Here is a 22,939-nt window from a genome sequence, read left to right as displayed (position 1 = left end):
ATAAACTGTTTTTGACACCTCTTTAAACGCTTTTAATTATTTGGTTATTTCATTGAATTTCATTTTAAACAAGTTTAATAGTATTTTAAAATATTTAAAAATCCAATATATATATGCATTTTATAATTCATCGTTTCGAAATACTATTAATTTCTTTTTATAATAAAATCCGGAATGCTGGAATCCCTATGATTTTTTCATAACTTTGCCTTTTCTCTCTCCCATTCCTTTCGAAGGACCAACCACCAATCGAGAGCTGTCAAAGTGGGTGCTGCTCGCCTGATCTGTCAGAAGAGTAAAAGGCAAAAGCAGCTGGACTGGCTGCATTTCGTTTCTTTACCTCAACGTGACAAGTCTCGGGACGTGGAACTCTGGCCTTGGAGTACCGAAAAAGTTTGCAATAAATTCCGTTTTGCGAGGAATCTCGATTCAACAGCTAAGATGCTGTAAAGCAGACCCAGTTCTGCGAAAAGGGAAAAATCAAACAGGAAAACCCAACTAAATAATATCAAAATGAATCGGTTGCTGCTGCAGTGTCTGGTGACCACCATTCTGGTCTACAAAGGTACACCTATGGGATATACCTTCACTTTGGGTGGTCCTTTAAATTGGACTGAGGACTCGGCATCCAAGCTATGGCTTAACAGATAAACTATTTGGGAAATCGGAGAATAATAATAATCTCAGATTTGGAGTTCTCGAATTTGCCAAGATGAAAAATGTATATGCTGCGTGGGATTATATAAGCTGGAGGCCAATGCGCAGACTCCAAATGAGTCTGGCACCCAACCATCTGACATCTGGACCAGGCATCGGGGGAAATAGGTCAATGTTTTTGCCAGCACGCGAGGCATTCGGAGCAAAACAGACGCGAATCCGTAACCAAAACAGAAGCCCCAACAAGGGGTGGCTTCTGCTCTTGGATTGGGCAGGGGTTTGTTTTCCTCCTAGACGACTAACAGCTGTGACTTGTGTGTGCTTTCAGTGACATCCGTGCCCACTAGCACAGTAAGCACTAGCCTGCAAACCACCTCGGAGATACCACAGCAGGACGATGACGACGACGATTGGGAGGAGGATGACGACTCTTTGGAGTCTGATGACGACGGACGCGTCTACAAGAATCCCCGCAACTCACCCTCTTCCGAGTGTCCACGGGACGAGGAGCAAGCCACGCTGCTCGGCCAGAAATGCCTGAGGAAGTGCTCCTCCGACGAGGACTGCAAGAGCAAGAAGAAAAAGTGTTTGTGCGACGGCGTCTGCGGTAACTCCTGCATTAAGCCAGGTAAGTGTCCAATATTCATTTATTTTTTCTTTGAGAAACAAATTCTTTTTGACGCCTCTCTTTCTCTCGCAGATCGTGAATGTCCAGAGCTGGCACAACCCAGCTTGGGTCAGGTCACCGTGGCTGGACGACATTTTGGAGCGCGCGCCTCGTACGCCTGTCCCCATGACTACCACGTGGTGGGCCTGCAGAGTCGACTCTGCCAGGCGGATGGCAACTGGGCCGGTGCCGAGCCAGCCTGCAAGCAGAACAGTAAGTGGAATGAATAACCTTACAAATTGGTGTTAATATTACCCTAAACTACATGATGCCCTTCTCAGTTTACTGCCTGAAGCCACCACAGATCGAGCATGCTAGGAACTCAGCGCTGCCGGAGCAGGAGACCTTTGACCTGGACTCCACGGTGCAGTACCACTGTCACACAGGTTACGTGACCAATGGATTTCCGCGGGCCAAGTGCCTGGCCATTGACAACCAGGCCAGTTGGTATGGACCTGACATACAGTGCGAACGTGAGTGGGATGCTGTGGAACCCTAAGGGATCGCCTCTTATTACCTATTTGATACACACAGCTCGATCCTGTGGCCAGCCGCCGGATCCGGCATACGGATGGCATGCCGGGGAGTGCTACACCTACGGATGCAAGATCACCTACAACTGTGGAACGGGCTACGAGCTGGTGGGCAAGCACGAGCGCTACTGTCAGTCGGATGGCTCTTGGACGCCCAAGGAGCTGCCCACCTGTGTCTGTGAGTATTGCGGTGATGCGTGTAGAGTTTGTAACCGAACCTCTGTCCTCTGACCTTTGAAGCGGATAGCGCAAACGTAACCACCACCCCAGCGACCATTTGAGTTGCCAACTAATTAGAGCTGGCGAGGGCACAGATCCGAATCCGAAATCTGAAATCCGAAATCCGAAAACCCGAAACCGTGTATTAAGCGTACTTTGGTCAGGGCCCAAGGTCTCCAGTCGGAGTCCTCCGCTCCTGTTAACCACATACACTCTCTCTGATACGATATGATCTAGTGTTACCCATAGATTGTTCAAATTTTATGCAATACATTGTTGTTGTTGTTGGCCTATTAATGTTGATTGAATGAATAAATAAAAGTTACCGCAAATCTTGAGCAAAACAAAACAAAAACAAAGCAAAATAAAACAAAAGAATTGAATCAAAAATCTAAACTCATACTCCCAAAGTTGTTTTATTTGGTGGATCTCGCCGCGAGCGCGGCTCCCAAAGATTTGTGGTAACTTTTAGCATGCTCCATGTGCCAAAAACCCATTGCTAATATGGCTAATATGGCGCGGCTCCCAAAGATTTGTGGTAACTTTTAGCATGCTCCATGTGCCAAAAACCCATTGCTTATATGGCCTACCCCTTCCTTCCTTCGTCCCCCAGTGGTCACCTCGGTGGTGTGTCCCACGCCGGAGAATCCCAAAAACGGCAAGGCCACCTACACCACGCTGGCCTACAACTCGGTGGTAAGCTACGAGTGTCGCTACGGCTACACGCTCGTCGGCGAGAGCTCCAGTCGCTGCGGAGCGGATCGCAAGTGGAGCGGCACCCTACCCACTTGCAAGGGTAAGTAAATCCTAAGAGATGCTTCTTCTAAAAAATTTCCAGTAAATTATATTTTTTGTTGGCAGAGATCAACTGCGGACATCCCGGAGTTCTTTACAATGGCTGGATCGAGAACATAGAAGCGGGCACTGGGCTGGGGGCCAGCATCATCTTTCGCTGCCAGCCGGAGATGATGATTAATGGCCTGGGCTCGAGTGTCTGCCAGATCGACGGACGATGGCGTAACACCCTGCCCGAGTGCCTGGCTCCATGCGTAGTACCCACCATTTCACAGGGCAATGTATATCCCATCGAGATAACTACCGATGAGAACGGAACGACGATCATTCATCCGCCAACGACCACGACGCAGTCGCCAACGCAGACCCAGAGCCTGGGAGGGGTGGAGAAGGTTAAGCACGGCACCGCACTGGAGGTCAAATGCGATGAGAACTACGAGTTTCCGGTCTCGCTGCTTAGTCCGCCAACCTGCAACAATGGCACCTGGAGCATCATTCCTCGCTGCATTCCGGCCAGGTGCAAGAGCATGCCTCGTCCTCCAAAGCACGGCATGGTGATGGCCCCCAAGACGGAGCACGGCATGAAGGCGCGTTTCAAGTGCAAGGATGGCTTCAAGCTGGTTAGTCCTGAGGGTAAAGATGTTACCGATCCGCACGACTATGTGCTTACCTGCTCTTTCGGAAACTGGACTGGAGAGACGCCCAAGTGCGACGAGGTATTTTGCTCCTTTCCGGGCTATATACCCAACGGCAAGGTCCTGCTCGTGGGCAACATGGGACTCTACGATTACCGGCCATATGTGAAGAAGATTGTTAACAACAAGCAAATCATGTACGACTGCGACAAGGGTTACGTCCTGGAGGTAAGCCCCAAAAGCACTACTCTTGTATGTTTTCTTCACGTTTTATTCATCCTTCAGGTCGGTCCGCCAGGTGCCACATGTGTGGGCGGTAAGTGGCGTCCGCTGGATCTCCCCCAGTGCCTGCTGGGACAGCATCCTCGTCTTCGTTGGAATCGCCGCAGACGTCGCTCCCTGCAGATTCGTCAGCTGAGATCCATGTATCTTCTGCGTCGTCAGCGGCAGCTTCAAAGGGCTCTGGTCGAGAACCAAAAATATCTTCAAGCAGGTAATCAGTAAATGATGAATGAATGATGATGTATCAGTAAATAACTTACATATATTTGTCAATGTATTTCAATAGTAAACGCTCCCACTCAGGAGGTGGTTCATCGCGTGAAGCGCAGTGCCAGTCCCTATCCAGTTCCGCATGCTCATCCCTCGGATCTGGACTTGGCTTATTCCAAGTACTATCAGAAGATCAAGGAGCGCTATCAGCGATATGTGCGCAAAATGCTCGGACATGACAGGATCTATGAGAAGCTGCACTTCCAGGACGCTAGGGGTCACAATCTCAATAATCACGATGCAGGGCAGGTGATGATGCGGGGCAAGTCCAACTTCAGGGACTTCGAAGTCGGTAACAATTACCGCACTGGCATCGGTGCTGTGGGAGGTGGAGTCGTGCCCCTGCCCAACATCAACCAGGTCTCCCGGAATCACTTGGGTCATGTGGACCGTAGTTCCAATGAAGCGCCCCTGGGCAACGGTTCGCCGCCGGAAACATCGCGCAGCTTCAATGTGAACGCCACTAAATCCTACATAGAACACTTAAAGTCTCAAATTGTCCGTCGAAGGCGCAAGCGCAGCTCCAGCATTGGACAGGCACCTCCGCCATCGGTGGCCACTCTTCCGGATGGGGAAGTGGACAGCAGTGACGGCGGGGAGGCTGGAAAGGGCGGGAATGGCAAGCGGTTGCGGGGTCCCTGCGAGGATCTGGACTGGGACTCCTTCGGCAACGTGACTGTCGTACGTCCAGGCAAGGCACCTGGTCGAAATTCGGTGGGCATCATGCTGCAACTGGAGTGCAACGCCGGCTTCAAGCTCAATATCAAGGGTGAGAATGCCACGGCGCGCTGCATACGGGGAATTTGGAAGCCGGAGACGCCGAAGTGTCTGTCCGCTCCTTGCTTGGTGCCCGCCGTAGAGCATGGCCAGTACTACAAGGTGGAATCGCACACGAAGCAGCTCAGCGATAAGCCTTCGCTGCCGCCGGTGTCTACTTACGAGGAGATCCAGTCCAATGAGTTCATCACTCTGGAGTGCGAGGATGGCTTCAACATACAGGTGAGACTTTGCACCAAAACTCCGGAAAATATTATTTATATTTTCTATTTATTTTAGGGCTCGGCTCAGCTGCGATGTGCTCATGGCTCCTGGTCGGTGAATGCCTTTTCGGAGTGTACTTCAGTACCCTGCACGCTGCCCAATATTCCAGGTGTAATCTATGATGTAAGATTCAGATAAATCCAAATTATCCATATCCCAATCAGTAAACTTAATGCTCCATATGTGATAGGGAGGCTATCGAGCAGGTCTAACCATTGGCCATGGAAGCACTGTAAACGTTCGCTGTGAAACCTCCACAAATGCCAATCCCATAGAAATGTCGTGCCATAAAGGCGTTCTCACCCCGCCCAGTATTCCTTGCGAGTCAGGATTGCGGAAATCCCGGGAGGAACTGGAGCATACCACTCCTGCACCACATCCCCCCAATTCCAAGGTCGAGCACAACGAACTGGACAACGATCATGATCATCACGACAACAGTACGGATGAGCACGACGACATGAAGATGTGTGGACCCCCGAGTCTTACGGACGGTGCCTTGGTCTACAAGTGAGTGATGGCTTTGTCTGCCTTGAGTTTGTCTAAGTTCTTTGAATACCTAAAGGAACCCTGAACATCCGGAGTTGGATGGAGCCTATGAGAGCGGAACGGAGATCTTCTTCAACTGCATTCCAAATGCGGCCGGGGACCGGCAGACATGGCGCATCATCTGTGATAATGGACTGTGGATTGGACGTTCATACAATTGCGGTGAGTTTAGCTTTACTTTTTACGCCAAAATGCTGCACAATTCATACTATTCCTATTTTAACTTTATCCAGAAAATGGAACGTGTGTATTTAGGAACAACGAAGCCAATGTTGTCAGCTTTTACAATGATTTAGAGATCCGCGAGGATGTTGTGGACTTTCCACCAGGAGCCACAATTATATCTAGGTGAGTTTTGATCACTCCATCTACTACTACCAGAGAGTGCTTTATTCTGACTACTCCCTCAGGTGCGTTGATATTGGCAAGTTCTCGATGATGGGCAGCCACGAAAGGACCTGCATCCACTCGGAGTGGACCAACACCAAGCCCGTGTGCTCGGGCCTCAACCAGGAGAACGACTATGCAAGTGGGTATACTATCATTATTAGTAAAAGTCCTTGCTAATCTCCAATCCCTCTTTCCAATGCAGTGGAGAAGGCGCCCACCATTCTTTTCCGCCACCAGAACGGACCCATTGCCCAGAGTAACGATGGCAAGCTGATTGTATATCCGGGCACAACGCTGCACATGGAGTGTCTGTGGATGCGACGCTTCGGCAATCCCAAGTGGAACGTCAGTCACACGCACAAGTGGGTATCGGTTGTTTGGGTTGTGAACAAAGAGGTTCAGATTGGATCCTTTTATAAAATTCCCAATTACATTTCAGCAAACTAGGCAAAGGCTCTCTTACTTATAAATATATTCTTTAATAGGTCAAAGAAATATGGGGGTCTTAGGAAAAGGACTCTACGTCTTCGATGTTTCGTGTAGTTTTTCTAATAAAAATCCGTGTGCCTTGCAGGAACTACACAGAGGGCTGGGTGACGGAGGCGGACGAGGGCCGCGACTCAACGCTGGAGTACCGCCTAAGCATCATTGATGCGGCCAGCGACGACACCGGCTTTTACTCCTGCATGACGCCGGCAAGGCATGAGCATGCCGTGGAGGTTGTGGTGAAGGAGATCAACTGCCCGGAGATCCCGATGCGGCGGGGCCTGATCGTAAACACGAACGACACCAAGCTAAGCACACGAGCGCTGTTGTCCTGCGCCAACGGCAACTCGTTGATTGGCGCCTCGGAGCTGTTTTGCCTGCCGAGTGGCAATTGGAGCGCACCGTTGCCGGTTTGCGAGAGCGTCGAGTGCGGCGACATCCCGCTGGGGAACAACGCGAGCTCGCCGCGCGTCTCCGTGCTGTCGCGCGAGGTGGGTGGTCGGGCGGCCTTTTCGTGCGCCTCCGGGTATGGGCTGCGCGGCCCCTCGGAGGCCATATGCAATCCTACGGGCGAATGGTCAGCGCCGCTGCCCACCTGCGTGGAGGTGCAGTGCGACAACCCGGGGGCGCCGCAAAACGGTTACGCCCAGGGCTCGGCACCTTACCGTGCCGGCGATGTGGTCCAGTTCAATTGCAACCCGGAGTACATGATGCAGGGCCAGCCAATTATTGCCTGCCAGGATAACGGGCGCTGGTCTGGGGGCCTCCCCAAGTGCGTTCAGGCCTGCTCCTACCCGGGCACCGTCATCAGCGGCCGGATGTCCTCCGTCAAGTTCTACTATGCGATCGGCGAAAGCATCACCTTTACCTGTGACGCCGGCCTCGATCTGCGCGGCTCCAAGGTGCTCAAGTGCCTCAAGAACGGAAAGTGGTCCAGTGCCATTCCCACTTGCGTGACCAATGACGGTCCGGCGCCTGGTTCCGTCGGCTCCACCAAGCACCTGTCCACCACCATTGGCTAGGGTCGCGACGCCGAGTGTCTGGACAAGACGACGAAATCTGACAACGATTGACGGCCGGGTTAATGCTTTGCACCAGAGTGATACTAATACATATTACGTACATACTAACTAATGCACATTCAAGGCGCACAGTCACGCGTATACTAGCTAATACCGACATTCTTGCGATTCAATTGTAACTCTAACTGTAACTATAATTTTAACTATAACTATAACAATAACTATAACTGTAGCCGTATCTCACGGGCATCATTTTAATTTTAAATACAAGTAAATGTTCGTCGAATAAACACATCCATCGGAGGTCATATTATTCTTAATATTGTGTTGCTACAGATTGTAACTCTCATTTTAACCAGTCGTCTGGTGCATTTTTTTTTTCTTAGCGAATACGGCTAGATCTCTGGTGCTGAAGTTGTTGATTAAGGGTTTGATTAAGGTTAATTGTAATAATATTTTTTATTGAAACAAAATCAACAACAACCCTACGAATTCTATAGCATTTCAATGTTGAAATCGAGTTGCTCACAGTTCTAATGTCAGAAGCGATACGGAAGGTGAGGAATTCAGTTCTAATTTGTAGGGCGAAATATTTGTAAAACATTTTTATTCTTTGTTTATTGAAATTTCTTCAATTTCAAATTCGAAAAAAGATAAAATAGAGTTTGGTCTTTTCACATATCAGGTGAGATAAAAAACTGTCGATTTAGACAGCTATAGAATATTGTTTTCTGGTTTCCACCAAAAGTATATGAGCTTGTAGACCTTCTAGACTAATAGACTGCATTTATAGAACGGAAAGAGCAGCGGAGAATTTATTGATAATGGATTCAAAAATTGTTCCGGAAACAAAACTGGTGGAATGCCCATTCGATAAGTCCCATCGCCTGCTTCCGAGCCGTCTGGCAGTGCATCTGATCCGCTGTTCGCGCAATTATCCTTCTAGTAAACAAGTGTCATGCACCCTTAATACGACCCATATCCATACCGTGGCCGAGATGACGACGCACATCGAGACCTGTCCCGATCGCTCGAAGCTGCACCACTTTATGAATCCTGTCAAGTTGCCGCCAGCGGAGTCGCAACCTGCCAATTTCTGTGTGGACTCTGCTGAGGACTGGGATGCTGAGCCGCCGGCACCGACATACGATCCGCAGGACTATTGTGAAAGGAATTTTATAATCCGCAATCCCCAAGGAAATCCGCCGGCGGCTCGCCGCGAGTTTCGTGAACGTGAGCGCCGTCGTTTCAACGAAAACAACCCATTTTAGAATTTACAATTCTTTAAAATATCCATCAAACATGACATACTAATAACATCAAACCAGAGCTAGGAATCGGAATGATGCATGTCGTAATGTAATATATTGTAATAGAACACTCACATCATTTACACTTTCTGAAGTACAAAAATCATTGATTGAAAAACAATTAAACGGACTACAATTTTAACTCTTTTTTTTGCTTTCATTTATAGTTTCATTTAAAAAATATATAACCTTTATGCTTGCTAGGAGACTGCAGAATGCAGCAAAGCTTAAAATTAAATTCAGAAATTCCCAAGGTATAAAAGTTTGAACTTGGAATTTGGATTAACAAGGTTTTCTTTTCTCATTATTCTGCAGGTATAACTCTGTAATTGAGTGCCATTCCGACCTTGTTATTATAGTAATAATATATTTATGCATAATGTATTGTTTATTGTTTAAAGATTAAACATTATTCATGGTAACGCCGATGATGGGATCGCACACGTGCTGGCCAGTTCCTCCAGCGCTTTTCCCTCTCAATGTTGTGAAAGCCATCGTGACCGATCGCGTGACGCAGTTTTCCAATCGCGATGACTGCCTGCAGCCATAAAAACAGGTTCTGGGTAAAAGTTTCAAGTACTAATAATTTTGCATTTAATTTCAAATGAATTATTTGTTACCCAGCAGCAGAATTCCACCCGCATCATGGCATTAAAAACAATCGTTTGCTGTTCCACCACATCTGAAAACACTAATGTGTCATCTAATTAAATTGGTCGTGGCTGGACCCTGAAGCAGGGGAAGGGTGTTCACCGATCCATACTAGTTTCTTATTTAATTTTTACCCTCTTTAAAATATGATACATATTTTGGTAGACATCGATTTAGAGTTTGGGCGTGGTGGTGAAGGCGTCGTTCCAGTGGGCCCATTGCTTCTCCGACCTGAGGTTGTGGAACCCATCGTGCGCTCTCACCTGACGTACCCCTGTGGTGTGATTTCCTGGCTTAACGAAAGGGTATCCACCGTTCTCTAGAGAGTTAATCGCTTTTGGAAGCGGGTCGGTGGTTGGAGTAGTACTGTTCTCAGGGCAGGAGGAGCAGATAGTTGTTGTTTCAGGTGAATCAGTAGTTGGTTCAGGTGAATCAGTAGTTGGTTCAGGTGGACCTGTGGCTTCGGTGGTTGTGGCTTCGGTGGTTGTGGCTTCGGTGGTTGTGTCTTCGGTGGTTGTGGCTTCGGTGGTTGTTTCTGACTCAGTCGCAGGACTTTCCTGGGCTTCCAGAGCCGCCACCAAGAAAATAATTACTGAAATCTGCAAGCAGTTTAAACACAAAGATACAAAACTAGAGAAGAAATTCCCCAACTGCCCTTACCAGCTGCAAGTTTAGTATAGCCATGTTGACGTCACTCCCAGAAGCCAGAAGCAGCGACTGGGCAAAGCCACCTTTTATAGTCGCTGCGCCCGTCAAATCGATTAGAGCAACCGCAGCCATGGAGACTGATTGGCGGAGTCATTGCCTGATTTTACGAGCAGAGCGAATTCCCTGACAGATCTAACGATCTCATAATTACGAACGCAGGGTGGGAAATTCCGGGCAGACGCATCCAACACCTGATGGCGATCGGGTTTTTTGAATCCATCTCGTTCACGTTCTCGGGAGAGACAGCGATCGAGCTGATTGCTCCGGGGCGAGTGTAATTGTGGGCTTTCTGATTTCCATATTTGTGGGCGATTCTGGACTATATAAGTCCGATCCGGCGTGCCGACACCAAACAGTTCTCGCCAAGCACTTGTAGTTGCAGCAGCAGATTGAGATGTTCATCAAGCTATTATTGATCAGCCAGGTGGGTGTGAGATCTTGACCAGGCCATAACAGATCACTTATCTTGACTTTGCCTTGGATTAATTTCAGCTGCTGGCGCTGGCCTTCGCCCAATTGTCGGTCGAAGAGGCTAAGAAGCTCATTGACGACACCTCGGTTTACAGCGATGAGGAGACGGGTGATGACATGCACCACCCGGAGCCGCACTATCCTCCCCATTATAAGCCCCACTACGAGCCGCATTATCACCATGAGCACGTGAAGACAACCACCACTCCTGAGCCCGAAACCACCACAGAACCTGCATTGGAGACGGATAATAATGCCACCGCTATTCCCGATGGAGTGGGTCAGCTGGATGACGGCCTGGGTCAGCTCTCTAGCGGAACATCGCTTCCAGAGTCCACAACTACGCCGAAGCCAGAGACCACAACCACTACGACCACCACTTCTACCACTACAACTACGACAACGCCAAAGCCCCACAAACACGAGCCGCACCCCTATTCCCACCCACACTCGCACCCACACCCTCATCCATATCCCCACCCATACCCCTACCCATACCCGTATCCCCAGCGGCACCCCCATCCCTATGGTCAGCCTGAACTAATCTATCCGGCAACGGGACCAAAGCCTGCCTCTGAGTCTTCCTCCCCCACTCACGGAGCTGGGCAGAAGTCGCCTGAGTTGAGTGGAAATCCCTCATATCCGAGCTTCAGAACTCCGTACTCTTCTTATCAGCCACCCCTCATCCAGGGATTCCCTCGAATTCCGCACTTCGGATACCCCGAAGAGCATAATCACAAAGAAGACTCTGCCGAGGATAAGGCCACGGATCACTCCGGGGAAGAGGAGGAGAAGAAGCCGGAGGATGGGCCACTGAGGCCGCCGGGCTATGACTATCCATCAGTCTTCTTGGTTCCCCGACGTCCAGTAATCACGGTGCCCAGCTATCCGAGATCGGGTGGCGGCTATGGTTCATCCTATGGCTATGGACGTTACTAATACTCTTAGAATAAAGCTGCAGTTGTTAAATCAATTTTATTTAAATAAATAATATTCAAATACGCTTAATTAATAAAATGTTTGTTTTTATATACTACGATGTGTTTTGTTGAAATATTTATTGGAATTTTAGCTTAGTTGAATTCCTTAAAATATTCAGAGGAAATATGAGTGTGTGAGCGATTATTGATTATATTATATGATTGTATTGATTTTCTATTTATTTAGTCGTGAGTTTTCCCGGACTGATAACAGCGGACCCCGGCTCTCACCTAACGATTCCAGTCAGACGGGTTGAGTGCGACGCATATAATTGCAGCGCATTCCACCAAGTCAAGTCATACATCTGACGACCGTCCGGAGGTTGAGACTACGAGATGCTGCCGCTCCGTGCTAGCAATTTGACCCTGCTCATAGGCTTTCTGTGCATTGCTCAGGGGGTAAGACGCATTTGTTTAATTTCATCGGAAAACTTGTTGTTTTCAAATTAAATTTGTAATTAATATTTTGTGTTTTTTTTCAGGCGAGAATTGTGCGCGACACTGCCGATATACCCACAGAACTATTCAAGCCTGTGGGCCATAATGCTGCCTACGAGCTAGCGAGATCTAATAGAGGAAATTCAACCGGTCAACTATACAATGGATCGGAAGATTCAGATACTCCCGTTCAATTCCTAGAGGTGACATTTACAATGAAAAGTGAAATAAATGTAGTAATTTATTATTATTACAGCGTTCATCTGGAGGAGTCGAAGTTGTAGCTGCAGAAAACGACGAAGAAGAGGAAGATGAATTGGAAAGTCAACCTTTGTACCGCCAAGGCTCTCGGAGGACATCCGGATTTCCCATTCCTGTTGGTTAAATTAATACATAATCGTGTTCCATAATAAAAAACTTATTTTTTAGTCGCCCAGCTTCGATAGGAGCTTCCAACGGGCAGTTCCCAGATTCGGACAATCGGAAATTAGTACTCCACCTTTTCCCAGGAGGAGCAACATAAGACCAATTTTTAATCCCGCTGAGGACATTCAGGACACGCCCTCATGGGTATCTAGGCCGGTAAGAATTTATACTTTTCACTGTCTACAACAACTAATTTTTTTCATTCTAGATCCAAGTTCCGCTATCGTCTAATAACTTCGCAGGGCCCAGCGGTTCCATTAGTTCATCTAACAGCTTCCACCGCACCGAGTCTTACAGCTACTCATCCGATGGCAGGGGACCCCCAAGGATTCAGCATAAAGTCTACGACTCCCGAGATCCCTTTGGAGGGGTTTCGAGTAGAAACTTTTAACTCAAGTACAAATTGATTTTAGAAACAGTCAGCAGAATCCAAATTAAATAAAATAGTGCCAGTAAAGCACAGTTCATCAGATTCAATGTCGTCCCCCCCTTCCAGCCTGAAGCTGATAACCAGCTACCGCCCCTCCATGATTTCCAGATAAACTAGTTGCAAACAAGTCTCAGTATTGTGTCCGGAAGCAGCAAATTTGCAAAACAAATAATGTATAAATTACAGGTTAGTAAAAGTATTATAATATATTTATAGCTTCTCACTTCGTATTAAGAGTCAAAGGAAATCACTTTGATATAGTAAATCTAGTTTTTCAAAGGGATCCTTTTCATTTTTGAAGTCCATGAACCACTTTAGGAAATCCGAATTTCTTGCCTGCCGACTGTCGGTCCAAGTGCTTATATAATCCGCCAATCTCTGCTCGATCCTCTGCAATGCATCTGCCAATTTTTCCTCCAGTCTCCTCTCAATGTCCTCACCTCCATGCTGCTCAAAAATGGACACGACAATTTCATCCGCCTCCGAGCTGAGCTTAGAGCTGTCCAATGATTCAAAGAGGTTCACAATATCCTCCATAGCTTCCTCCATTCTCTCCATTTCCAAGGAGTCCTCAATATCCATGGTGTTCAAAACGTTTATGAGCTCCTGACACATCTCAAGGATGGTGCTTTTGGAGTCTGGAGGTAAAATAAGCTCGGCCTCGTCGATAACACTTTGAAAAAAGTCTTTGAAGTCTTCCAAGGTGGCCGACATTAGCTGAAACATCTCGTTGGCCACATCGAATTCCACCTGCAGTCTTTTAAAGGTGGGAGCCGACCACTGCGGAATAACAAAACTTTAGTTGGGATTCAGGAATCTAAAATGGAAGGAGCTTACCGATGACTGCAGGACAGTAAGGGCAAAGAGGAACGTCCAAAGCACTCTGTTGGCCATTTTGTCCAAATTCTAGCCAGAAATGCGTTGCCACCGAATCTTATATAGTCTCCCATTTCTTACGTGATCGGTAAACAAAAACAAGCACGCCTTAATAATGAACAATCTGTGATCGCGGAATCTTATTCTTCGAGCACTATAATCAGTCTCCAGCCGGCGACGAGCGTGATAAGAACGTTTTAGTCAGATGCCGCCTACAGCTATATACATCTCGGTCTTGCTATTGTCGGTAGGTGGTATCCGTTCCTCTTGCGATTATTCTATCAAATAGTGTCCACAGCTCCAGTTGACACGTGTGTCGCCGCGAAGCGAAAGCCTTAAGGAGTTACACAAGCAGGATGAGAGTTCAACCGCATCTGCCGCCCTTCAGTTCGGTGAAGATATCAGAGGCTGGGCTCAAGATCTAGAGCAGCTGGGCCTGGACATGGCTCAGTTCGTGGAGCAGTGCCGCCAGCCGGGCAGTGACTGTCAGCAGCGCCATGTCCTGCGGCAGCTGCGAGTCCTTCTACACGGCTATACTGAGCTAAAAGCTCGACTAGAGGCCCTGGAGATAAAGTATGTGAGACGGATCAGTGACCAGGAGACAATGGATGCCACACTGCGAAAGGTCAAAGAGGTATTGAGGGAGTACGATGAGACCTTTCACATGCTCAAAGCAAAAACCTACAAATTGGTGGGACAGTAGGTAGGACAATCAAATCAGGAACTAAATTAAATCAATGTTCAAAATCTAAAGTCCTCTATTTATTATGTACAGAATAGTTCTAAAAGTCTTGGTTTTTTTTTTTTAAAGAACGCTCCATATACCCGTTGCCACCCCCTCCAGCAGAGCCTTGGCCAGCTTGGTGTAGTCCATCAGCTGGAGCTCGGGCAGTTGCTGCTGAAGGGTTCGAGGAAACTCTAGGTAGTACGTGACCAGGCTGTCCTCGCTTTCGCTGGCCCAGCGGGTGATATTGGACATAAATTCCAGCCTGTCTTGTCGACTGAGGCGCAGATACTTCGTCAGATGTGGTCTGACTTTGCCGAAGAAGTTCCGTATGGCTATCTTTTCGCCAGGAAGTACCTCGAGGAGCAGTTTATCGGGACTTTGGTGGGTCATCAACTGGCTGTTAATCCAGGCGAAGATGTAGTAAGCGGTGCTGTAATAGTCCTCGTTCGCCGCAATGGAGTCCAGGTCTTCGAAATACTGCCTGTCGATAGCATCGCTAGCGTTCAGATGCGGCAATCGCTGGCGGGCATCCTCAATGGTGGTATAGAGCACCTGGTTGAACAGCCGCTCAACGGCCTGGACAGTGGGGCTGGCGAGGGAAGCGGAACGTTCGCGGATGTGGGCTGGATCGGCCAGGGTCTGGCCACCGGAAAATCAATACGGGAATTATCTAATCAACTTGAACTCACTCACCAGGCAGATAAGCCACGAGCCCCAGCAGGCGATGCTGATAAGAAGCCCCAGACTGCGCTCTGCTCTAGCCATGCTTCCGTGACCGGTGCTCGACGGAGACTGATCCCAAGCAAAGACCCCTTCCCGATCGACGTGGTTTTGGGTTTATTTTGTTTTATTAAGCGCGAGTAGAAAATATCTCAAGAATTGTATATTCAAACAGTGTAGAGTGAGCAAATTATTGGCTGTAAATGTTCGTTCGTTTTCGATTACTTAATTAAGCTAACTAGAAAGTAAAGTTACTAATAAATTTTCACACACAATCGACTTGGGATGCTCGTGTGTGCTTTAGCAATTACATTCGAAAATTGCACACCTTGACCTACACTTAAGTTATTTGCCTGCTACTGTATTTCCGTAATTGGTTTTGCGGAATCTTTGTCATGAGTGCGACTATATATATGTTCAGCAATTATTATTGGCTTATAATAGAATTGGGGGGCTTAACCTTTTATTAAATAAATCTTACAATTACTGTTAAGTTTTTTTTTCTCAGTTTTGTATACTTTAAATATTTGTTTATGACAGGGCGAAGGAAGAGTTTCCGGCTTTAGAAGGTATCTTTAAACACATAGATTTTGTAAATAAATAAATTTAATACTGTAATTGGCCAAAGAATGAGCATTGACGCTTGCTTTTTATAATAAATCAATAAATTAAGAAATATAATAAAATATATAGTTAAAAACTTAATATTTTTGTTCATATTATATATAGGCTGGATATGTTACTTCTTTCTTATGTGATTCATTGAAAAGCATTTTTTATATTTATTAATATTGATTGAATTTTCGGTGAATATTCAAATATGTTTTTACTTCATCAATGATTTATGTTTTTAATGGCACATGATGGTAGCTAAATATATACACTAAACAGGATTTAAGGTGAAATTTGGATGTGGAGTGTTAATCAAAATAGATTTAACAGAATAACGAATTATAAATTTTTATATTTATTAACAGCCACAATGTCAGAATTTGATCTTTTAAGAAAATAATATTAATATATTATTCTTACATCTTAACTGAAATATATATTTTTTATAATTTCCTTTAATCACTTGCAATGATTTTTGTATACGAGAGCTCCATAAGGTTTGTGAGCAGAAAATGCAATAATTTGAAATTCGGTAGGGAAAATTCACAAGAACGTTCTTTTTTTAACTTAAGGATGGGAGATTTTTGCTGGTAGTGATTATTCTTGAATTATATTGATTTTACCTTAATGTACAATGTCATTTTGTGTTCCGATACGATAGTTGAAATTTGGCGGATATTGGATAAGGTTTCTTATTAATTAATAATTATGCATGCCTTCATTAAGACCTTATTACATTATATTTATAATATTTACCTTATCAAATATCTTAATGCATTTATATTCAGAATTACACGCTTTACATGATTGTTGGCAAATGTTGATTTGCTACAACCATCTTAAAGTAATAAAATTAAAGTTCAAAATTGACTGATAAGAATTTTACAGCCAAACGATAAAAATCTCTGATAAGGGGTCAGTGTGGGTATTTCTATTACAAGTTTTTCAGTCGAAATTTAACTTAACAATTGCCATAACTGAATTATGGTATAAACTTAAATCTGGCTATGTTTGGGGTTTCTTTATTCAAAAACTAAAGGGCTAATCCTGACCCAAAATCAGAAATTGTTTATTGTTTGGATGTACTTATTAACTATATCTAACTCAGTAATTTACATTGACATTTAGTTGCTCATTACGAGGTAAGCTTAAGATGCTGCAAATGCGTTTCAACAATATTGACTTAACACTTCTGTTTAGGTACGTCTTGTTGCAATAGGACATTCACTGAAACACCGAGTTGCATATTGATATACATAAATATATTATATATTTCGTAGCATACAGCTTTTAATTAATTTTTTGAAGCTAAGCATTGTACTTTTTAGGTTTTCAAATATTTGTATCTTGTTGGGATTTTACATAATTGAGACCTGATAGCAGCCATTGTCAGAGTTCACACCCAATTCACGCTTAAGTAGACTTAAACTCATTATAATTATAATTATAGTTATTCTGATTCTGAGTTTTCTTTCTATTACGAGTGTTCGCAAGGTACATTTGACACTTATGACCTTGGGGTCGTTGGGGCCCCAAGAGTCGATAACAAGTTACAAAACAATTTCCATAAAATGTCCAACTAAAATAATTTCTTTCTTTACAAGTACATCTTAACTGTTACGTATATTTAAAAATAGATAGTAATAGTTAGTAAGAAAATATATATTCGTATTTGTATTGAGATGTAAATTCTGTTATCTAGAAGACAGTCCATGGAGTAGAGCTTAATACTAGGTCGGATAAGAACGAAAACAGTTTTAGGTATATTTTGTTATATATTTTTTTTAAATGGTGTTCCATATCTATGCAGATGGGTAAGGACGAGAAGGAAAGTAATATCAAATATCGACACCAATAAATTTTTCTTACATGTGTAATCTATCTTTAGTTAATCATTTACCATGATTACTTTTTAGCCTATTTTCACCCATTTCTCTGGGACTCACGGGGGCTACTACTACTCACCATCGAACTTTCGTGGCTTAGGAAATATTGTCCTCGAATATGCAGAATTTTCACAGACTCTTTCCGGGTGTATAGACTTACGGGTGTAACCACATTTTGGGGAAATTTTTCATACGCTGCTTGCACTGTTTTGCAAAATCATAGACAGATATAGGCTTGAAAGTATATTTATTTTGTGTAAAATTATATATTTAATGGTAAGTAAAAATGCAGTTCCGTTGGTAAAACTAAAACTAAACTTAATTAAATGCAAAGTTTTCCAAACTAAGCTCAGGATAACTATCAAGGAAACAAATGGTACAAAAGAGAATCGTGTTAAAGCAACTAAAAGTGGACAGAAACGAGCAGAGACGGTAAGGAAATGGTTTTACTTTTTATCACAATTGCGTATGAAAAATTTCTTTAATTGCTAGAAGCCGCCACGGCCTCCACCTCCGCCTCCGCCTCGGTCTCCTCCGCTGGAGCTGGGCAATCCAGCCATCGACTGCCGTGGCACTAGGATGCGGGGTAGGGTCAGTGACCGCTTCGGGAAGCCGTGTCTGCCAGTCTCCTGTCCCTGAGACGGCTGGGGGTTCAGGTCACTGTCTCGTCTCGCTGCTGACAGCTTGACTGTCCCCGACATGGGCTCTACATTCTCCGCCTTCACCCCCGCCGCCTCCGCCTGCGCTTGCGCCTTCGCCACCGCTGGCCTGCTAGAGACCTCGTCTGGCTGCTGCCAATGTCACGCATAGGACTGCGCCGTCTGCGGCATCATGCCGCTGGAGTATCCTCCATCGAGGCCCGGCGGCCGCTCCACCAGGTTCTTAAGACGCCCCCGCAACTCCTCGAGACTTTTGGACTTGGCCTTGTTGATGCGCTTGTACTTGACGTCCTTGGGTTTGGTCACTGACCGATGGTTCAGCATCACGCGGTTGTAGTTGGTTACCTGAAAATGAAGTTTGACAGTAGTAGATTAATCATTATTTCCATCAGAAGATGTGCCCGCATTCCAACTAATATAACCTACCTGACTTTTCCCGGTGACCGGATCCGTATTCGGCGGAGGAGGCGAGGGCGGTTGGAGCTGGGGTACCTTGACGCTGAGTGTTGTGCAGGGGGCATCATGGCTGGGAGACCGCTTGAGGGCACCCAATTGACGCCGCTGTATACCGGTGCCGCCGTCCACGGGCAAGTCTTTGGCTTTGTCGGAGGCGGAGCCCGAGGGGCTCGCAGAGTCAATCTGGCCTTCGGTGGAGCTGGAACTCAGGGCCTTTTCGGAGCGGTTCTTGAATTTGTCCCGCTTCTCGGCCACGTCGGAGGTGGGCTCGGGGTCCTCCTCCACCGAATAAACCGTTTCTAGGATGTCGGGACGTCGCAGGAAGCAGTTGTTACGTCTGGCCGCGCCGTACTTATTGAGATTCGTCTCGATTGCATCGGATATGGAGCGCACTATGGTGATGCCATCGCTGCCCAGCACACCGCCCAGACCGCCGGCGCCGCTGCTCTTCCGCCTCGTTCCCAGGGTCAGCGGGCTGTCCGAGTCAATGTCCTCCATCACCACTGCTGAATCGGAGTCGTTCAGCGAGTCCAGCTCGTTGGCGTAGCTAGCTTCTATCGTCTCCAGGCCGTGGTCTACAAGGCGCGAGGAGAGCGTGTCGATGATCTTCTGCTGACGCTGTATGGTCAGCTCCCTGTGGTTGAGCAGGCTGGCGATTTGCTTCTGCTTACGCTTTAGGCGCGACTCCAGCAGCAGGAGCTGCGAGGTGAGCGAGTTCATCTGGTCGGACTTTTCCTTCTGATAGCGATAGTGTTGCTGAACCTGTAAAGGATTGTGTGGGTAAACCCATAGTTAAATTCTTGAAAATTAGCTTAATTAATATTTCCTTTTGGATTCCTCACCTGCATGGCGTACGCCTTGCGCCACTTCATGATGTGCTCCGTCTGAAACCGCACCTTGGAGCGCAGCTCCTCGATTATGGCCCTGGCCGTATGCAGGTCCTTGGGATCCTGGTTCATCATGTTCAGCCGCAAGTTGCTCGTGTGTATCGAGACGGGAACGGGCGGCGGCCATTGGAATTCCAATGGGGGCTGGTTTACATCCGTTGGCAGCGAGCCCCTTGGCTGGGCAGCCTTGGTGGTCTTCGGTGTGGAGGGAACGGTTCCAGCCCCGCTTGAGCCACCTCCGCCTGGCCGCCCGCCAGTTACCTCCGCCTCTACGCCAGCACATGATGTTGGCATGGCTGCCGGTTGGGGTGCCTGAGGCTGCTTCTGCAAGCTGCACGCCATGCTGCTGATGGTTTTCGCAAATTGGGTTGCTCGCCCGGCATACATTTGGTTAGAATACAATTTGCCCGTAGCCGTGGCCGTAGCCTTAGCCGGTGCTGTGGCTGAGGCTGTGGTTGTGATTGTGGGTGTTGCTGGGGCTGCCCGATGTGTCCCGAGACCGGGGCTTTCAGCCCGACCAGAGTGTGCACTCGACCGGACCCAAGAGCGTGATGCCTGCAAGTATTAAAGAGTTCCATGTGTTATATTAATAGTTCATTTGTATATATCGAGTAGAAGGAGTGAAGTGAACCTATGAAGTTTAATAAAATTGATTAAAACTTAAACATTGAATAAAATATAACTTATAGTTACTCTGGGCCTTCCCCTATCGCTTTAGGTTCCTTTTCCTCCTCCGTAAACATTCTTTTCATAACGAACAAGCATTTTTAAGCACTGCCTTCAGCATTGACTGCATTTTGGGCTTCCGCGCATAAAAGTTTTTCAACAAAAACAGCCTGGAAGCCGGGAGGGTTGTTAAAACAGAAATTACGCATTCGCCCTGTGGGTCCGCGACAGATGCCAGAATGCAAATTCCATTACAATACCAAACAGAGAGAGCTGGCCGGAAAAATGTCATTATGCAAAAAGAAATTACATAAGGCGTAAATTAAACTTAAATTCTTGCAAATGTAATTTTACCTTTAAGCTACTGTAACTATAGTTTCGTTTTAAATATTTTTAAATAGTTAAAGCAACTCAGATAAGAACACGGATGTTATAAGTAAGGCAATTAAGGTTACATGTAATTGAGAGCATTTTTTTTCTAGATTCACGGCAACAATGTTGTAATAAGCCCCCCGCTTCAGTTCAATTTACTTTTAGTTAAACTGCTTGCAGCTTGGCAGCGGCAAGTGCCTCTTCTTTCGCTGTAATTAATTTCGCAGAAGTAACTCTAAGTCCAGGCTAATGGAAAATATCCGTGTAATCTGTTTCTTAACTTGGCCTACATAACTAGGTACACTTAAGTGGGGGGCAGCATTGCAACATTTCATTTAAAATAACTTTCAGCTTTAATCTGCGCAATTCATCAGTCTGACTGAAGAACTTCCGTTTCTGTCAGTGGAATGCACCGAGTGCCGACAGAGTCACATGCAATTGAAGTCAATTACTGTGACACGCAAGTGCAGTCAAGATCCGGAGATGGTTAAGTAGAAGCCAGCGGATCTCCCTTGACGGGAACTCCACCTGCAACTCGCATCGTTTTGCCTCGATTTGCCGGCTCATTCATCACTCTTAATTATGACAATGGCCTGGCGAACGATGGGAAAACTCATGGTTCTCACATCGCTCACCGTTCCCTGACTCAGAATCGAGGGCCCCAGCTAATGGGAGTTGCCTGTTGAGCGGGCTTCTCATTTCGGCCTGTGCTTAACAGCAATTCCCATTGATCACCTGGTGGACCACTTCTGCACGCCTCAGTGCAATGGTTTAATTAGCGAGCTGCAACTGCATTATGCAAACGATGTTCGGCTGTCCGCACGTGCCATCAATCCCACAATTAGTGGAGGGAGATTGAAACTGAGACTGATAGAGTTAAGCAATTAAATGTTGAATTTTCCGATGCTGCTTTAGATACGTTATTCAATGAACTTTTGTATCTACTAAAGGGACTTTTATCACATTTTTAAATATAGTTTACACAAAATGAAACCAAAGTAATGTAGCTTATTATTATATTGACTGATTGATCTATCTTTGTAATGCCTCTGTCGAGATACTCGTTTGTTTTCATTGAATGACATGACAAACTATTTTAGCTCGCAGCCATATTTGGTTACCACACAGGTATGCCAATGACAACCGGCAAAGAGCCAGGTAATTGGATCTCCACAGGATAGGACTCCACAGAGTAGTTCAAGCTTGGCACTCGACCCCTGCAATGTCAGATAGACAGACATGGCCTTGCATCCTGGCGGCTATTTTCGGTAAACCGACATGTAGGCCCTGAGAAATTCAAAATGTTGCCAAACGATTGCGGCACAGGGGTAATTAATTATTCCAGCCCCGGGGCCAGACCAAGTGGCTCTGGGCCCCGAGTCCGTTTTTCGTGCGTAATGTGGCTGGAATTGAATTTATGAGATGAACGTGATTTTTACACAGTTTTCACAGCTCGCACCGGAAACAGGACGGCAAACAGACAAATAAAGTGGGCCCACTCCGACCGTGAGGGAAAGTCCAGGCAATTACCCAAACACATGCCGAGCTTTTGTCCGGCTTTTGGCCATGAAAGGTGGCCCTCTGCTCTTGGATTGTTTGCCTTGGCTTGACCACGACCGTCAAAACATGAAAGGACATTGTTAATGATATTAAACGTCAGCCAGCACAGCAGCCCTTTGGCATTTTCCAGCCCAGTTCCAGCCCAGTTAACGTTGCCATTGCTACCTGACTGACATGGTAAAACCATGTCCTGAAATGTACGCAAAAACCACTTTTAAACGTCGTTGGTCAAGTTAAACCATCGATTGATTTGCTTTAACTAAATGCCAGCGGAATTCTCCGAATAGATACAAAATAATTATAAAAAAATTCAATTTATAATACAAAATTCAAATCCGTTTTCCAAATGCAATCTCTGGGTAAACGTCCATTAACTTCTGTTTTTTCTGGTTAATATATTGTGCTGTGGCACCTTCAAGTTGGCCTGGGGCTGTGTCACTGTATTTCCACAACAGTTACCATCAACAGATTCCTGTGAATTTCGGATCTGCCGACAGGTGGCCAGAATCCGGGCTGCAAGTGCCCAGGCCTGCGCGGCAACGAACTTTCCCTGCCTCC

The 22,939-nt window shown here is 46.2% G+C and overlaps 9 protein-coding genes across 13 annotated transcripts in view; 5 read left to right on the top strand and 4 right to left on the bottom strand.

Moving 5' to 3' along the window:
- Positions 1-308: 308 nt before the first annotated feature.
- Hasp (Hig-anchoring scaffold protein) lies at positions 309-7,866 on the top strand. Of its 2 annotated transcripts, XM_017163820.2 has the most exons (16): positions 309-565; positions 986-1,285; positions 1,358-1,537; positions 1,606-1,797; positions 1,859-2,035; positions 2,690-2,872; positions 2,938-3,734; positions 3,792-3,999; positions 4,075-5,057; positions 5,115-5,222; positions 5,290-5,609; positions 5,665-5,810; positions 5,882-5,996; positions 6,059-6,177; positions 6,241-6,400; positions 6,613-7,866. In XM_017163820.2, exons 1-16 carry the CDS (start codon positions 514-516, stop codon positions 7,544-7,546), a joined length of 4,974 nt encoding a protein of 1,657 aa, XP_017019309.1. In that variant the 5' UTR covers positions 309-513; the 3' UTR covers positions 7,547-7,866. The 2 variants fall into 2 exon arrangements, with proteins under 2 accessions (XP_017019309.1, XP_017019310.1); XM_017163821.3 differs by lacking the exons at positions 2,690-2,872; positions 2,938-3,734; positions 3,792-3,999; ... (6 more) ...; positions 6,241-6,400; positions 6,613-7,866 and adding an exon at positions 2,098-2,478 and having other exon boundaries at positions 313-565.
- A 209-nt stretch (positions 7,867-8,075) lies between these two features.
- Positions 8,076-8,998, top strand: LOC108072532 (gametocyte-specific factor 1 homolog). The gene is made up of 2 exons (XM_017163706.3): positions 8,076-8,231; positions 8,340-8,998. Exon 2 carries the CDS (start codon positions 8,371-8,373, stop codon positions 8,815-8,817), a length of 447 nt encoding a protein of 148 aa, XP_017019195.1. The 5' UTR covers positions 8,076-8,231; positions 8,340-8,370; the 3' UTR covers positions 8,818-8,998.
- Positions 8,999-9,520: 522 nt separating this feature from the next.
- On the bottom strand, positions 9,521-10,275 carry LOC108072491 (CUB domain-containing protein). The gene is made up of 2 exons (XM_017163658.3): positions 10,168-10,275; positions 9,521-10,106 (listed from the first exon to the last, which is right to left on the bottom strand). The coding sequence occupies exons 1-2, from the start codon at positions 10,189-10,191 to the stop codon at positions 9,681-9,683; spliced, it is 450 nt and encodes a 149-aa protein (XP_017019147.2). The 5' UTR covers positions 10,192-10,275; the 3' UTR covers positions 9,521-9,680.
- LOC108072494 (soluble scavenger receptor cysteine-rich domain-containing protein SSC5D) lies at positions 10,229-11,694 on the top strand. The gene is made up of 2 exons (XM_017163660.3): positions 10,229-10,639; positions 10,708-11,694. Exons 1-2 carry the CDS (start codon positions 10,610-10,612, stop codon positions 11,623-11,625), a joined length of 948 nt encoding a protein of 315 aa, XP_017019149.1. The 5' UTR covers positions 10,229-10,609; the 3' UTR covers positions 11,626-11,694.
- A 233-nt stretch (positions 11,695-11,927) lies between these two features.
- LOC108072613 (uncharacterized) lies at positions 11,928-13,002 on the top strand. Its single transcript, XM_017163836.2, has 5 exons — positions 11,928-12,065; positions 12,149-12,307; positions 12,361-12,480; positions 12,534-12,686; positions 12,739-13,002. The coding sequence occupies exons 1-5, from the start codon at positions 12,003-12,005 to the stop codon at positions 12,919-12,921; spliced, it is 678 nt and encodes a 225-aa protein (XP_017019325.1). The 5' UTR covers positions 11,928-12,002; the 3' UTR covers positions 12,922-13,002.
- Positions 13,003-13,134: 132 nt separating this feature from the next.
- On the bottom strand, positions 13,135-13,914 carry OS9 (Olfactory-specific 9). The gene is made up of 2 exons (XM_017163839.3): positions 13,798-13,914; positions 13,135-13,740 (listed from the first exon to the last, which is right to left on the bottom strand). Exons 1-2 carry the CDS (start codon positions 13,852-13,854, stop codon positions 13,198-13,200), a joined length of 600 nt encoding a protein of 199 aa, XP_017019328.1. The 5' UTR covers positions 13,855-13,914; the 3' UTR covers positions 13,135-13,197.
- Positions 13,915-13,969: 55 nt separating this feature from the next.
- LOC108072616 (uncharacterized) lies at positions 13,970-14,589 on the top strand. 4 transcript variants are annotated; one of them, XM_017163841.2, is made up of 2 exons: positions 13,970-14,083; positions 14,135-14,589. In XM_017163841.2, the coding sequence occupies exons 1-2, from the start codon at positions 14,042-14,044 to the stop codon at positions 14,537-14,539; spliced, it is 447 nt and encodes a 148-aa protein (XP_017019330.1). In that variant the 5' UTR covers positions 13,970-14,041; the 3' UTR covers positions 14,540-14,589. The 4 variants fall into 4 exon arrangements, with proteins under 4 accessions (XP_017019330.1, XP_017019331.1, XP_017019329.1 ...); XM_017163842.3 differs by having other exon boundaries at positions 13,990-14,083; positions 14,141-14,589; XM_017163840.3 differs by having other exon boundaries at positions 13,992-14,083; positions 14,126-14,589.
- Positions 14,571-15,408, bottom strand: Hf (Helical Factor). Its single transcript, XM_017163838.3, has 2 exons — positions 15,257-15,408; positions 14,571-15,202 (listed from the first exon to the last, which is right to left on the bottom strand). The coding sequence occupies exons 1-2, from the start codon at positions 15,326-15,328 to the stop codon at positions 14,642-14,644; spliced, it is 633 nt and encodes a 210-aa protein (XP_017019327.1). The 5' UTR covers positions 15,329-15,408; the 3' UTR covers positions 14,571-14,641.
- Positions 15,409-18,009: 2,601 nt separating this feature from the next.
- Positions 18,010-22,939, bottom strand: part of LOC108072633 (uncharacterized) — a 40,140-nt gene continuing 35,210 nt past the window's right edge. Inside the window, exons 4-6 of the mRNA XM_041776054.2 lie at positions 19,739-20,338; positions 18,867-19,658; positions 18,010-18,785 (exon numbers count right to left, since the gene is read on the bottom strand). Of these exons, the coding sequence (XP_041631988.1) occupies positions 18,582-18,785; positions 18,867-19,658; positions 19,739-20,170 (1,428 nt within the window). The 5' untranslated portion in view covers positions 20,171-20,338 and the 3' untranslated portion in view covers positions 18,010-18,581. The remainder of the gene's footprint in view (positions 18,786-18,866; positions 19,659-19,738; positions 20,339-22,939) is intronic.

The sequence above is a fragment of the Drosophila kikkawai genome, chromosome 2L (genome assembly GCF_030179895.1).
Source record: "Drosophila kikkawai strain 14028-0561.14 chromosome 2L, DkikHiC1v2, whole genome shotgun sequence".
Lineage (NCBI taxonomy): Eukaryota > Metazoa > Arthropoda > Insecta > Diptera > Drosophilidae > Drosophila > Drosophila kikkawai.
This window is presented reverse-complemented; position numbering and strand designations above follow the sequence as displayed.